Genomic DNA, 16,809 nt, shown 5'->3' on the forward strand with positions numbered 1-16,809 from the left:
GAGTCATATTTCATCCAATACAAAAGTTGAGGCATCAACAAGTGTTCAAATATGTGCATTTTTTTTCTTATTCATTTTTGTGATTTTTTTAGTCTAGTTCTGGCCCTTTTACCTACTTTTATTATTTTTCCTTCTTTTTCTGTTGAAAACGTCCGTTTCTTCAGACGTCTTACACAACCTTACACAGCCGTCAAACCTTCCATCACACGTTCCACAGCTCTTGTTTCACTCCTTCTAAATCACCATGGAGACGTGACCTCACTAAAACATATTGACATAGGCCTAAAGGTACATTTTATTGCAGAAGGATAATTTAGATCTTTCAAGGTGTAGATTAAACCAGATTCACTCTGACAGGATTGACGAGCTAACAGCTAGTTGCAGAAACGGCTGGTCACTTGAGTGATTTTTTTCAGATCAAACAGGAAGTATAACCTGTAAATCTGTAATATTTTGTAACAATCGATCAAGTTTCTGTAAATTAAATAGCATTTTCACTTTCCAGAAATCAAATGTGTGTATTACAGGCCAGATATTTACCCACTAGAAAAGTTTCAATGTTTTTGTGGCCTGTCAGGACTATCTGAAGTTCTACGTGTTTAGGGAGCTGTCATTGTTTAAGTCCTAGATCGTCTCTCTCAAAAAAGTCAATCTCAACAGTTAAAGCTGTTATGGAAAATCTGCAAACAAGCAGGTTTTTAAATGCAAATATGGTCACGGGACACTCACCCCTCCCGTTAGGTATATTTCATGGATACTCGCGAACCGGTACCGGAAACCCACGATGCCAGAGGAAATGGGATGGCGCTAAATGTCAATCGCAATTTTCTAGATCTAGAACATCTTTTTGGGACTCTGGTAGTTTGTTCTAAAGTTGAAGTGGTAGCAGCCGGCTGTTCCTCCTTCTCTGATATTATTGAGCGGAGAACCTCTCTCACCAGTGGTGTTCTGTTGCTCAATGCATGAGTGTGTAATGAATGGAAAACCCAGGGAAGTGAGGCGGTTTGGCGAGACCGACAACCAGATGGTCAAACAGTTGCTTTTCGTCCGAAACGTTTTACTGGTCGAGGTTTTTAGACAAATGCGAGAGAACCATTTTAGTCATTTTTAAATGTATTTTTTAATCTCCACAATATATTTATAGCTATACTGTGTAATAAGAGGCATAAAAAAATGTTTTAAGCTAATTTGTTTTCCAAATTTGCTATAACAGCTTTAAAAAGTAGATTTCCACCATCTGAAAACAACTTTATTCTCAAAAACTGAATAAAAGTTTATGCAAACCACTACACTGAGATATTTTTCGCAATAAAGTGCATCATATTTTTTGTGTTATTTAAAAACTTTACTTGTATTGCTTTTTTTTGTTTGTTTTTTTGTATTCTGAAAGTGTCGCCATCTAAACCCTAAAGGCTTCTTTGCACTTTACAACGCAAATTAAAAAGCTGCTGAGGTTTGCATCAATGACATCTTTTTGAAACAGTTGAGTTTTTGACAACAGCATCCCCTTGTGCATGTCTCAGCCATTCTCAGACTAGCTGTTAGCTCGTCAATCTGGTTAAAACAGAACAAGAAGCCAGGATTTATCTACAACAAGACGTTAGATGTTTATAACTTTTCCATGGAGTTCTACTTCAAAATATCTGAACAATTCCTCTACACTGAAATCTGATTTTAGGATAATTTTGGACAAAATGTCGTCAGCATTCCTGCTCCAAAACAGCAGTACCTTGAAGATTGTTAAAAGTATTTTTATAGGTGTTTTTTTTTGTGAGTACAGGAAAAATTGGTGATTTTAAAATCTGGACCAGTTCTTTTCCAGGCGTGTTCATTTGCACATCAGTCAGTCCCATTGGTGTACTGGGAAAGCTTATTCTCCAAGTCACAGATCCTCTTCTCCTGAGACAAAACTGTTGCCTTCAGATTCTGAATCTCCTCCAATAACCTCTCAAGCAGCTGAGGCTGCGAAGAAAGAAAAGCAAAGAGAAGGAAAAGAGGAAAGGAAGAAAGGAAAAACGGACAGTGATAGGAAGAGGGTGAGGAGAGGAAGGACAAAAAGGTCAAGGGTGGTGAGCAACTAGAGAAAATTAACCAAAACAAAGATGGAAGCTTTGGGCAGAAAAAAGTTGTGCACAGGAAAGAGATAAACAAAAATGACAATAAACAAAGAAGTAGGTGTTATTAAAGGTGGTAGCTGATGTTCAAGCAATATTTATGATGCATCGAAACCTAATTAAAATTTTAGGATTTTAAACATTTCCGATAGAAACAGGACATAAAAGAAATACAGTGAACTTACTGGCAAGCTGTTAGTATCCAGAGCGGACATGCTGCGTCGGGTGGTGGGTCTGGAGTCCAGAACGTTCTTTTTTACCACTTTGAGCTCTCGACTCTTAGGTGGTATGTAGCCCTCCCTCATGGACACCAGGATGGGGTCTTCATCCCGACCATCCAGCCATTCCTCAGGCTCCATGGCAGGCTCGGGTCCTGCTGTGTCTGGATACAGATCGTCCTGGAAGAGGTCCGACTGAGAGACAGGAAGAAGAAGAGAGAAAAGAGACTCTTAGTGCTATTTCTTTATCTTAGAGGTTGTATTAAAAATGGTTAAAGGGAAAAAAATAATGCAATGCGGTAATCTGATCTCTTCAGGAGAATGTTTTTGTCATCTACCGCTGTCAAAGTCATGAGAGTGTGAGCTGCTCTTACTTTTCTGGGCACTGTCATTGTGATGGGTTCACACTTCTTATCATGGAGCTTGAATAACCTGAGACAGAAAAAAAACATAAGCACTTTATGTATGCATGGTTAAAACTTGATCATCTCAAGTGCACAAGTCTTATGTGATCAAAGTTTTGCAGAAATGGTCATTTATGAATTGCTTCATGCATGGAGGCCATCAGCCTGCTGCTCTGCTGAGGTGTAATGAAGCTCAGGTTGCTTTGATCAAAGCTTAGAGGCCACTTCAATGTTGGGTCTGGTGTCTCTCATTGTCCTCATGATAGCATCCCAGTTGGCTGTCCACCTGAGCCCAGTCACACCGTGGTCATTTAATCCGCTTTCAGTATATTTGGCCCTGAGGGCGGATGCCAAGTTCTGCTGGAAAATAAAACCAGCCTCTCCATAAACAGAAGGAAAGAAGAAGTGCTATAAAATGTTCTTGTAGGGGACTGCAATGACTGAACTTCAGAAAACACCAGCACCCGCAATCATCACTCACTGTGTAAGTTAAGTAGCTTCTGCACCTCTCCGCTCTTTCCCCAGACTCTGGGATCTTCATTTACAAATTTAGACTTTACTTTCATCTGAAAAGAGGACTTTGGACCACCGAGCAGCCGACCACACAATTTCCTTCCACATGATTGGACACCCCACTGTTTGAACAGGCAGCTTCTTAAGCAAAGACCTTTGTAGCTAACCCTTTTTATGAACGGTGTCAATGGTTGTCCTCAGCAGTCTCCTCCATGACTGTGTGACCTACTGACCCAGACTGAGACGATTAAGGTGGTTTTCTGCGAGCACTGCTCAGAGTGACTCGGATCGGTGCGGCTCAGCCCGACCAGTTTAAAATGGGACGGTTTGATATTTTCCCTCTACTTTCTCTTTAGTGTTTAGTTCTTGCTCCGTTGGGGTTCCTGGCAAGGCTGAGTCGGGCATGCATTGGTACTCTGGTTCCTGATTGGTGAGGGGGCGGAGTCACTGGTTGCGCTGGAGTTTTCTGCCTTTTTCTTCACTGCCTGCAGCCGTTTTTTGGTTCAGTCTGACAATAAGCCATAAAATGGAGCAAAATGTCCAACAACACCACTCTTGTTCTGAGTTGTGTTTCTGTGAAGCATACAGGTCACACTGTTTACTGATCACCTCATGCCATTTTGCCACGAGTAAGCCCCCACCCCCCTCGCGAGTGCAGCAGCCCCCCACCCCATCCATCCCTCCACATCTATGAGGGGCGCACCCACTTTCTGTCATGGAGCTGGCATGGGTGAGTTGACTCAAACCACGCCGAACAGACTTGTTTCAGGCTGAGTAGTGCTCATGGAAAACTAGCTTTAGAGTCTCAGGAAAGCTTTGCAAGTGTGTGCGTTACCAATATTTTAGCAAACTTTTTTCCTTTGACTCAACATCAGAATCTTACCGAGCGATCTCACATTTGGTGACGTCTACTCCTCTCTTGGGCATGAAGCCCATCCCTCTCTGGGGCTCCTTACTGCTGAAGGTGCTGAGGTAGTGAACGTACGGCGGCTCGTCCGTCACCTCAAAGTAACGGATGCTACTGTCCCCCTAATCACATAAAAAACACATCACACCTTCATGATCAGAGCTGGAAACATCATGCATTTATAAATTGTTTTAACGTCATTTAAAATGTGTTTATGTACCTTTCCACACAAGTAGACCATGTTTGCATCTGCATCATAATATGGTAACAACACTCCGTTACTTGTGTCCAACTCCAAAAGTGCTATTGGCTCCTCAAAGTTTGTCTGTTTAGAGCAAAAACATTAAATTAAACCTAAATCTGATTGTGCATGTTCATTTTTGGTAATCGTGGAGGTTTAAAAGGTACTTGTTACCGGGTCCCAGAGACCGAGCTCTCTCTGGCTCATCCTGGTGAATCCTGTGGTGAAGATGTTTCCGTCTCTGGTGAAAATGGCCCTCATCGGCCGGATGCCCTCATGTGGAGCCAGACGTTCCTGTTGGAAAACAAAAGATCAGATGTTCATTTCCCTAGCCCAATGAGAACATTTTGAGTTCATTTATTTTTATGACCAATAAGTCATGCTCAAGGTGTTTCCTGGAAAGTGACAGCTATACATTTTTGTTTTCTCCATATTTGGTCAGAAGATGTTGGTCTAATTAGATATAAAAACTATTTTAAGTGAAAATTACAATCATCTGATGTAGAGTCATGTCTAAAGCTAATGAAGAAGAAGAGGTTTATTTATACAGCGCTTTTCTCAGACGCAAGCCACAAAGGGCTTCACAGATAAACAAACATACAATGAACAACATAACTACATTAAATAAAACAACAGCAATTAACTATCACTAAAAGTGGTAGGTGAACAATACGCTTCTAGCTAGCTCTTAGAATGACTTCATATTCAAGAACCAGGGCTCGAGTCACAGCTTGGCTGGAACTAAAGTGGATTAAAATAATTCACATTTAGTTCATGTTTTGTAAACATTGTTATAAATCTTGCATAATGCAGTTACTTACATTGGTTTAAAGACAGGAGATTGATCTTAGACCGAGATAAGAAATAAAACTGAGTTAATTAAAAACAAGAGTGTGTTGTAGCTACCTAACTGTAGCACTTTCAGTCACAATGTCATGATAATTCTGCTGGAATGGCAAAAAAATAAAAATGTTGCTGCTGTGCAAAGTTCTTATGAAATAAAATGAAATTTCAAGTTTTAAAGTGACCTTAAGACAGCAGCAATCTACTTTGTTCTCGACCCCGACGTGATTAGCTGTCAGCCCGTCTGTTTGGTCAGAAATAATCTATTTCTTTTTTTCAAACAAACTGAGGTTGTGCAAAAAGACAACAATACAGAATATACCCAAAATTTTACAAAACTGCACTTTAAATAATCTGATTGTTTCTTTGAAGATGAAGAAATCCAGAGTAGACCAGTTCCCTAACTGTGCTTTCATGAAACTTCAGAACTACTCTGCTGCCTTTAGAGATGAAACTTTGATGAATAATGGTCACTACAGTGGACAGGTACTCAAAATAGTACTTTTTACTTTTTTTTTTTTTTTTTTTTTTTTTTTTTTTGCAATTAAGCACAGCTGTTGAAGACTTTATTGCATTTGAGCCCCCACCCCCATTTGGACTTCAGTAAGTCAAGCCAACATATTTCATGTTCAGAATGCACGCTGTCCACTGAGGTGGACATGTAATTAATTATTTGTAAATGATTAAATGTTACAAAAAATATTTGTTGAAATTCGTTTCATTCACACCTAAAGATGAATGAAAAAATTTGTTTAAAAAAACCATGGTTGAAAATGTCATAATTCATGCAATTGCCTTTTATAAATCTTTTTGCATTTGCTGCCCACTCACCGCCACAACTTCCCTCTTGCGGGGGTCACACACACGCAGCCGTCGATCCTTACAGGTGGTGCAGAACAAGCTGCCGTTTCGGTTCCAGCTGATGCTGTAGATGAGGTCTGGATGGTCGTCCATGGAGAGGAGAGGTTCTCCTGTCCCCACGTTCCAGATGATAATCAGGTTATCACTGCCTGCAGGGCAAAAACGACAGGAAAACTAGTCTGTCTTAGAAGAAGACTTGGACTTTTTTAAATTTTATTATTTTTTTATGGGGAGGGGATGTGTTTGTGAATAGGATCCATACCGGCAGTGAGCAGGATGTTCCGTGCGGTAGGGTGCCAGCTGACGATGCCCACTCTTTTGGAGTGTCCTTCCAGAACGACAACGGGGTCGGACAGGGGACGGGTCAGTGTGTGATCTGGGATCTGCCACACCTGGAGAGGATACCGTGTTACCTACTCTGATCTGCACGGAGTATAAACTTAAAAAGCAGCTGTAAGTTTCTGTTTTTTAAAGGCTGAATGATAAATAAAGACAATCGTAATATGAATAAAAAATTGACAACTGCACATTTCTCGAGAACATCAGCAAATTTGTTATCCGTTTCGCGTCAAACTGACTCAAAGTTCCTCCTACAGCAGGTGAGCACTGATCTACACGGCTCACTCTCAGGTAAACACTCAGCAGTGAGCTGCTCTCTGTAAAACGAGGAGGATGACATCACACCTCGGGCTTTGTGTAAATCTGCTGCAGTCACACCAAGACAGCTGCAACTGTCTGTCAGCCGTGCTGCTCGATATCAACAACCACATGCTTACAAATTCAGACAGCGTCTATGCAGCAGCTGCCAAAGAAGTAGAGATTCAACCATTAGATAACTCACACACTCACACACACACACACATTCCTGTGACATCATTCTGAACAACTGGAGAAATCTGTCTACAATGACAGCCCTGCTGCGCAGGTGTTGAAACATGCCATCATTACACATCTAAAAATCACATCACAGCACATGCTCATATTGACTCGTGCACATGGATCTTCCACAGAAACCCAGAGAAACACTGATTGCTTGTCAACACCTTAAGTCTTTTTGTTTACAGAAATACTTTGAAAATTAAGAAATCTTAATCACAAACTAACATATACGTGAAAAACAAAAGGAACTCTCATTGTTGATACACTCCAGTAAATATTAGATAAAACTCCAAGATGCTTCAACTGTTTTAATCGTTCAGCACTGCAGTGGTAACATAATTTAAGGAGTCATGCAGTGAAATCATAAAGCTCCACAGTGACCTCTGTTGGCTTTTTACTGTGACGAGCAAAAACATCTGCACAACTTTTATGGGTTACTTTGTGCTCATTTGATATGAGACAGCACAGCATGACAATAATGAAAAAATATCATGGATAAAAAAAATGGAGTGAAAATGTTTAGAAATACGCTGCAGACGAAGCAGGAGGATGAGTCAGACTGGGATCTGAATCAATACACGATTAACTACTTTGCATGTACTTGCTGCTTCCCTCTCTCTCTCTCTCTCTCTCTCTCTCTCTCACACACACACACACACACACACACACACTCTCACACTCTGAGATTACCATCGCCGTGCAGTCTTCTGAGCAGCTGGCCAGGATGTTGTCATCATGAGGACACCAGTCGATATCAAGAACTGGTCCAGAGTGGCCAACAACCAGCGGGTAGTTCTTATCCACGCGACCCGTCTGCAGAGCAAAGAACAAATTTCTGTTTGTCGTGTACAAAACTGTGATATTTTTGCTGAATGGGTTTTTGTTTTATGCATCAGGAATATGAAGCTGTGCTTCATAATCTCAAACTTTGTATAACAATAAAGTAAATTAAAGTTGAAACAATAATACTGTTATTAAAGAGCAAATGTCCACAATCCCACATCCTCCCTCCTAAATAACTGAGAAATTTCACACTGAACAAACACTCAAACTGTTAACAACAGAAATGCTGACTCCTGTTGTCCTTGTTTACTAATGAGGAAAGCAAAGAAGGAATTAAGAACATAAAAGAAATGTGTTGTTCATAAATCAAAAGCCTGTCATTCCATAAAGAATTGCATATTTTTAAGACTTGTCTTTCTGAACCCCTTTAAACTGTTTAGCGGATGCTAAAGACCACAGGATAAGCTTGTCTCCAGTCACCTTCAGCCAAACATCCAACAGGCATGGCTGTGGGTGAAAAACCTCCCAGAGAAATCACTGCAGCAATGTAGTTCAAACAGAAACTAGTTCGAATTCAATCATTTTATAAGATGTAAAATAGTTTTTATCTATTGGTTAAAAGTTGTTTTAAATAAGTAGAACCAAAAGGCATCAGTTGGACCAGTTAGAAGAACACAAATACAAAAGTTGTTTTAATTATCCAGGACTCGTCGTGAGGGTTTGTAGTCATCATAAATAGTTATTTCTATCAATAAGCTGATAAATAATGAAATTATACCTGATTACTGTCACATTTTGAAAGTGACATTATGCATGATGTGTGTTGGGAATGACTCTCGGCTACCTTGTAAAATCTTTGTTCAGAATGTTTTAGAAACTCAGAAAAATACAGTAAAGATGCCACAAGTTAATGTTAATGTGTATGTATGGTTCTTAAATAAAATCAGCTTTAGAGCTATCACTGACACACACACACACACACACACACACACACACACACACACACACACACACACACACACACACACACACACATGTGCACAGAGCTAGGTGTATTTATAGCTCGGATGACAAGCCGTTGAAAGGGGAGTTTTTCTTGCTGCCTGTTGGGAGACCTGCAGGGGGGAGACGGAGGATGCACCGTGCTCTGCTGAGTATAAATAGCTCGTCTGTTCACCGTAACTTCTCAGTATCTCTAAAACATCTTTGTGTCTTTAAAATTTGTTGCATCAGTTACGAAGACATTTTTTAAAATGTTTTCCTCAAAAGATCATTAATCAGTTTGTCCATTAATGCTACAACTTTTGTCCTCATGCGTTCAAAAATAGTTCAAAATGAAAATGTGTAATATTTCTAAAACTTTTTTTACATGACAGACATAAAACTAGGCTGTGACTGGTGGAGGCTGACTCAAATGAAACCTGCTAAGAGGTGGGGTTTCAGAGAAGCTCTGCAGATCAGAACTGATTTAAAACTGTAAAAAAACAAATATTAAACCACTGTGCACAATCTACAATGTTCTGATTTTATTCATCTCCTTTATGAGACACTTGTAACTACTCCTGGAAAAATACTAATAGTTTATGATACAACAGTACTTCATTAAAAGAGCTTAAACAGTTCAATGTTTCACATTTCATCCTAAAATAAAAATTAGCTGCTAATTCAACTTCTAAGAAAATTAAAATGGTAAAATAAACTATTACAACATAATTAAAAAAAAGTTGTCTTACCAGTGTCAGATAAGCTTAAGTTTTTGTATCAACCACTATGACACATTTATGTAATAACCTAACATTTAAATTAAAAGTTATTGCAGAAACAAAGAGGGCCCCACCCGGAGGTCAGTTGCAGCATAAGCCTATAGAGCTGCGGACGTCACATGACTCTCAGAGAGTAGACGCCATGTTGGCAGGTAACAAAGGTAAACAAAAGGAATGGGGTCGGCTTGGATTTTACTCTGTCGGAGTTTACTTCACACTTTAAAACCGAAGAAATCATTTTATATAGTCAGAAATTAAATAGACTAAACATTTCCGACCCTTACCATGCCCCTTGGATACTTTTTAAAAATGCCAGAAGCTGTCGGAGCGGACCTCTTACCGGATATGAGAAGCCCTGACATTTATCATTTATAAAACTAATTCAACAAAAACACAAATAACATAGATTTTACATGTCAGAAGTTTAAATAGAGTGATGTGCCGTTTGAATGTATAAACTGAACGCCAAGAGAAATCACTATGAATACAATAAATATGTCAGGCAGGAGAGTCTCAGGATCTGTCTGAGATCTGTCTCGGTGAGACAGATAATAGCAATCCAGAGTGCTTTTTATGTGTGATCTGACAATTGATCAACCATTGCTTAAAAATTAAATACAGCTTAGCTGGTTAATTGCTGTGATCATAAGACACATAAACGACAGCACGCAGAAATCACTAGGCAACGTTTCACGTGATGTTTACTTGTTGCTATGTGTAATAAGACAGAAAAAGCCACACCAAAATAAGTTTAGGAAGCCCACTAAGAATCGTAATAAAAGCATTTAAAATAAATACCATACACAGTTGAGGAAACTTTGTTTAAGTACCTGATATGAAGTGGTCGCTGCATAAGCCATATACACCACCTCACTGGATGAGATCATTCGATCACATGGCTTCTCCTACCACTGCTATGCAGACGATACCCAGCTCTATCTGTCATTTCCACCGGACGACCACACTATTTCCAAATCAACCTCTCTAAAACTGAACTACTTGTCATCCCAGCAAAACCATCCATACAGCACAATATCTCAATCCAAAATGACTTCCTATCTCTGGCTTCTTCAAAGGCAGTTCAAAATCTGGGTGTTGTGATTGATGAACACCTGACCTTTAAAGATCATGTTACTTCTGTTGCTCGTTCATGCTGCTTTGCGCTGTAAAACATAAGAAAGATCGGACCATACCTAACACAACATGCCACCCAGCTCCTGGTGCAATCTACTGTCATCTCCTGCCTCGATTACTGCAATGCCCTTCTAACTGGTCTTCCAAGCCTGTACTGTGAGACCTCTTCAAATGGTCCAGAATGCAGCGGTGCGTCTGGTCTTCAATCAGCCAAAAAGAGCACACGTCAGCCCTCTGTTCATTGAGCTCCACTGGCTACTGCTAGCAGCACGCATCAAATTCAAATTGCTAACACTAGCATACAAAGTCTGAGATGGTACGCCTCCCATCTACCTGAATCCTCTTGCAAAGGCTTACGTCTCGGCCCGGCCGCTCCAGTCATCACAGGATCGTCGGCTAGCAGTGCCTACACCACGCTCAGGACAATCCAGACTCTTCTCATGCATCGTTCCACAAATGTGGAATGACCTACCAAGCACTACCAGAACAGGAGCTTCCTTTTCGACTTTCAAGAAACTCCTGAAGGCCCTGCTCTTCAGAGAGCATCTTCTAAACTAGCACCCTCCCTGCACCCACCCCCCTCTCTACTGTCCACTCCTTGTTCCCTCCTCTCATTGATTGATGTCAAGTTGTTGTTGTTATTGTTGTTGTTAGCCTCAAGGGCAACGTGCCAATTATCACGTGCAAGTCGCTTTGGACAAAAGCGTCTGCTAAATACATAAACATAAACATAAACCTTTACTCTCAGGATCCCACAGTTTCATTTTAGCCCTGTCACTAGCGTGTTTTATTGCAATGATCCAACGTTTGCGGCGTTCCGGATCTTGGGGAATCATGTAGATGGCTCATCCCTTATCTCGTCCGCGTCTGTTCTGGCATCCTGGGGCACAACAGGAATCTACCATAGTTCCCGTTTAATTGAGTTTTCTGACAATAACAAATAGTCTAGCTGCGGGCTACTGCCTGCCAAAATGGTGCCGTTCGATTTGAACTGTTGCATGCCGGGAGAAGTGACGTCAACTCCCGGAGCTTTATAGGCACCGCCCCTTCCATAGAAATTAATGGGGCATGTGTTCTTCCAGGAGGTTTCAGTTGACTCACACACATTACCTTTCTGTTGTTTATATAAATTATATAGTTGTATACATTTACCTAAAATTTTAAGTGTAGAGATGATAATTATTTTCACTTTTTTTAGACCCAACTTTAGAGAAGCTTGTCCATAGGGGGCGCTAGGTTACCACCCTCTTTGACATGAAGGAGGAAAAAAATCTAAAAAAAGAATTTTGTGTGCCTACATGCAATCTGAATTATTTAAACATCATTTTCACCAGATGTCTCTCATCAAATTCAGAGTGAATTTCCCCAACAGATTCACTACTATCCATCCTGGGGTACTGGAAAAAGTGCTCCTGGACTGCAGCTTAACAACCAATCACATTTGGTTGCTAGGCAAAACTGCAGAATTCCTTGTCAACCAGCAGCTCTGAATTGGGGAGCTGGCTGATAGCGCCCTTGCTGCCACACGAAATAGCTAGCTAGCATGCTAGAAGGTACTGCATCTCCTTTCCTCTCTCTCTCCCACTCCCTCATACATAAACACTCAGTGTTGGTTTATATAGATAAAGCTGACATCAGACCTGTAGCTGTTGCAGTTAAATGTGTTTATTTGTTCTCATTTTATATGATTATATTATTTAAAACAAGATGTCTAATTCTGTTTCAATGCCATGTTAGTGCCTTCTACTGGTGGAATCGAATATTGCACTTTAGATGTAAATGCTTTGAGCTGGCAAACAAGCTAAGGATAAAATGTGAAAAAGTTCAAATTTGGAAAATATGGACTGCTGTTGCTCTTGTTTGGTAGAAAGACACACGGTGTGATTGTGTATTTATTTCAGTATTATTATAATCCTATTTATCTGTAAGACTTTATTTGGAGGAGGGAAATAAACGATTGTTTTGGAATTATTGTCATTTTAAAACGGTTTATTTGACTACTATAATGAAATAAGAATGGAAATATTGTCACACATAAACCCACTAGCTGAATTTTCTGTGCTTTTGAAATGATAGCACACAGGATCTTTAACTACCCATTTTGTTCCATTTTGTGACTGTGATTTATTCACTCACGAGATGACCTGACCTTGTGGACAGGCAGGACCAGAAAGGCTCCTCCTCCGCTGGATTCAACGATGACTGCCAAGAACTTTGGATTGACGGCGCAGAAGGAGCTGTCCCACGTCACCTTGGAGACCCGGATGTCGTCGTAACACTGATCTGCCTTGACCGCTTGGCCAAAGACGTGTCGAAACTTACTCTGCCGCACAATGCTGCGACTCATGGCTGAGGAGGAGGAGGAAGAGGAGGCCACAGGCAGAAAATAGGAGAAAAAGAGAACTTTTTGATGAAACACTAAAAAACATGATTAAAATTAGGGATTTAAATAGTTCAAATAAAACAGTAACATTCAGGATGTTCAATGACATCATTAAACATTTGATGATTATTGATACAGTCCATAAAGTGCATTCTACATTTGATTACTACCTGTTTAATCAAGAGTGTTTTTTGTTTTGACAACTGTTTGTAAACTGAAGCAGCGTTGAATAACTATCTGTAAATATGAACCTCTTAACATTTCTTAGGCTGTTTATGGACTGACAGATTGCTGTCCTTACAGTAATCTTCAAAAACACCGGCTATATTATATAACAATGCCTGCCATCAGTAGATATTAATAGTTGATTGCCCCATCAGAGACTAATGCATGAGCAAAGCCTCAAAGGCGAACTCCAGTAAATCCCAGAGCACAGAAAAGGTGGCAGGGAACGTTCAATCGGTGTATGAATAAGGCCCAAGCAGTTTTTTTGGGGAGGTCCGGTGAATGCAAGAAAACTCAAACGCTTTTTATAGTCAGAGAAGAACCAGCTGAAGCTGAAGGTCTAATTGAACTTTAATAGAACGTAACCCAAAAGTGACCTCAGAGACCAGTGGGTACATGACAGAAGCTTCTGCTGCTTTCCTAGAAGCTTAGGTTTACATTCCTGTTAGCAGCTGGGTGGCATTCAGGGACCAAAGCTCTAGGAGGGGTCCAGGGTGGGCCAGTGCCACCTTTACAGCAAGCTTGGACCTCCCTGTGGACCCCTGCTGAGGGCAGAAGTATTTTGGATTGTTTAGTGATAATTTAGCTAAATACAAGAGGTGGATTACATTTATTTGAAGTTGCAAAGAGATGCAGAAAAAAACACTTTTACTCAGATGTCAATGTATTTTTTGCAAAGTAATATTTTGATACTTATTGTGAAACCATTGTATCTAAAACAACTGTTAAGAAACTGCTATTAATCTATTGTTGAAATTACAAACTAAAAATTGAAATACATGTAAAAGTGCATGATGTAAGAAGGACATCCTGTGGTCAAATGTGGGTACTGCAGTCTATTTTCAAAACAAACAAGTGACTCTCTCACTTATGGTCTTTGGGTTTGATGGCTGTGCCAGTTACGGCTCATCACCAGAAGATTCTAGATAACAAAAACAAAGACAAGTAATACATAGTAAGTTGCTAGTGATAAATACATGGCGGTGGATGGGGTTGTTAGTTATTAAAAAGGTAGCTTAAGACATTTTTACCTTTAAATTAGCGATGCTCAATATTGTTTTTTTTCCAATGTCCAATAAACTGATATTGCTGACTTTTAATATCCGACACCGATATAAACTGATGCCGATAAATGCTGCATTCTCCTCTTGAAAAAATAGAAAAACTGAAACAGTTTAGGTTACTAACATCACTTATCTCCTATCCTGCATGCTTTAAACTTGAAACATGTTCTGTGCAAAATGAAAACTGCATCAATTTAAGTTAACAAAGCATTTGGTGAAGTTTTCAAGAATCATTGTGGGGGAATATGTAAAGTTTATTATAATAAGAAGCAGGCTGCCCCTTTCCTTTCTCCACAGGCTGATGAGGCGCTCATGGCCCAGAGGAGAAAGAATGACACTGCCACTTTCCTAATATAGACATGACAAACTGCTGCGTCCCACCCGGACCGGCCGCTCCTCCCACCCGCCTCCACGGTCCAAAATGGTCCTAGAAACAAGGCGGCGGACTCTGTGACACTTCATCGCTGATCAACCAAGTGTAAATTTAAAACTGCCGCTGAGAACAGCGCACATAAATACGTATAAACATCGGAACATAACTCTCAGGGGCGCGCGACGCGTGAGGTCAGTCATAACGCGCACAGCTGCTGTGTACAACTCAAGACCTGCTCCTGTGGAGAAGAGGGGTGAAGTGCACAGTCACGGTGTTGGGATTAGAGTAGATTTTATTTCTTTATTATAACGGTTTTGATCTAGTGAGCTTTTGAAAGTCATTTCCAGCAGAAGCTGGCGCACCGTTCACGCCACTGCAGCACACACACACACACACACGCATATTTGGGCACAGATCAGCTCACCTCAGGTTTTTGGGGAGACCCCTCTTTCTTTAACAGCTGCTTGCTTAAGTGTGGCCTCCTCCCTTTCTTGATGTTTTTTACTGGTGAATTATATTCCCTGCGATCCGGTGTCCTGGAGTCGGAGCGGACTCTGGAAAACTGCGTGACGCTTCTCGGCAGGGAAAAGGGAGAGGGGGCGCGGTGGGGTCCCGTCTATTTTGGAAGCGCGCTGCTGATACGGTGCGCGTTCACGGAGGTGCTAGATGCCAATGACTTTTAACAAGTAGGCCAATCACGAAATATGAAATTTATTATGGATAGTTAAAAACCGTTTTCAAAAAAAAAAAAGCACAAATGTAAAAAAATAAAGTTTTTTTTCCCAAACAGAAACAAAAATTACCATTTTTTCTGATTCTGACAGATCATTCTCAATCAAATCTTCAAATGTTATGATTGTAGTGACTTTAATGTGACTAATTCACATTATATTTTTAAAACACTGTTTTAATAAGATAAAGATAAAACCCATCTCAAAACCCCTAAATCTTTTTTCACGCGCTTGTTGTAGTGGCAACAAAAAATCACAAGAGGAGGACAAATGCTCAGAAAAAGCAGAAGCCGAAAACAGACAAGACATTTCACCCCTTTGGATTCTCTCACCTTTGCTTTCTAACTCAGCTAATGTTCTTCTTCACCTCGATTTTAAACGATCTTTTTTTTAGAAAACCAGTTATTAAGTTGGTTTTATTTTATAATGCAGGTGTCACCATCTCCAGTCCAGAGCTACCTTCCTGCAGACTTTAGATGCGCCCTTGCTTCAACAGACCTAATTGAAATGGTTGAAAGCAGGTTTTTCACATGGAGCAAGGGATTAGTTTCATTCAAGCTGTACCGGAGCAGGAAATGTAAAAAGAAAAATTAAATGACAATTAAAATATGAGGTAATCCAACTTTCAAAACATGCGTAGATGGATGGACCCAAAAGTCTAAAATCAGTACAATATAGATGCGTATTTAATGATCAATGCTGATGCAAAATATATAGGGGAACTTTTATTTATTTAGAAGATTGAAAAAAAAATTCACTTCTCAAACTTCCAAAAACATTTTTCTCTATGTGAAATTAAACGTTTGGCCTGCTTTATTCTTCTTACACGAGAATTTGATGCTAATTAAGAACCAGCTGGGAGATCTTTCTTGGATTTGCAAGCAGCTGTTCTTAATCTTAAGAGATGCTTTTTATCAGTTTTTACAAAGATTGAACTTTCATCATCTGAACTAAAATTTCCTTTTGCAAAAAACAAGTTTCAAGTAAACTAATATATGAACATTTATATTTTATAGGCAAATAATCTAATGAAACCATTTAATCCGATCAAACACTCCCGGTTCTTAAATCTCCATTGTTTAATGGTCACAGTTGATGCACATAATATAAAAGAATATTTACAATGACCTTTAAAACAAAAATGCTGTTTACAATGCACACATGGACACACACATACCCAACACCTACACTAGCATCCTGAATAAAAGAAAATAAGTTTAAAATTTTAAACGGGAGTAAAGTGCATGGATGACAGACGTCCCTGTGCAGACATTGCAGAGAAGCTTCACTTGCCAGTCAGAGGCACACTCCTAAAATCTGGACAAAAAGATTAAAAAAAACAAAAAACATGTAAAAACAAAAATACAGCACTC

The 16,809-nt window shown here is 39.9% G+C and overlaps 1 protein-coding gene across 1 annotated transcript; it reads right to left on the reverse strand.

Moving 5' to 3' along the window:
- Nucleotides 1-1,371: 1,371 nt before the first annotated feature.
- coro6 (coronin 6) lies at nt 1,372-15,324 on the reverse strand. The gene is made up of 11 exons (XM_015961509.3): nt 15,130-15,324; nt 12,810-13,009; nt 7,671-7,793; nt 6,364-6,493; nt 6,072-6,250; nt 4,572-4,691; nt 4,377-4,481; nt 4,133-4,278; nt 2,707-2,764; nt 2,300-2,527; nt 1,372-1,962 (listed from the first exon to the last, which is right to left on the reverse strand). The coding sequence occupies exons 2-11, from the start codon at nt 13,005-13,007 to the stop codon at nt 1,840-1,842; spliced, it is 1,410 nt and encodes a 469-aa protein (XP_015816995.1). The 5' UTR covers nt 13,008-13,009; nt 15,130-15,324; the 3' UTR covers nt 1,372-1,839.
- Nucleotides 15,325-16,809: the final 1,485 nt, after the last annotated feature.

The sequence above is a fragment of the Nothobranchius furzeri genome, chromosome 10 (assembly GCF_043380555.1).
Source record: "Nothobranchius furzeri strain GRZ-AD chromosome 10, NfurGRZ-RIMD1, whole genome shotgun sequence".
In the NCBI taxonomy this organism is placed as follows: Eukaryota; Metazoa; Chordata; class Actinopteri; order Cyprinodontiformes; family Nothobranchiidae; genus Nothobranchius; species Nothobranchius furzeri.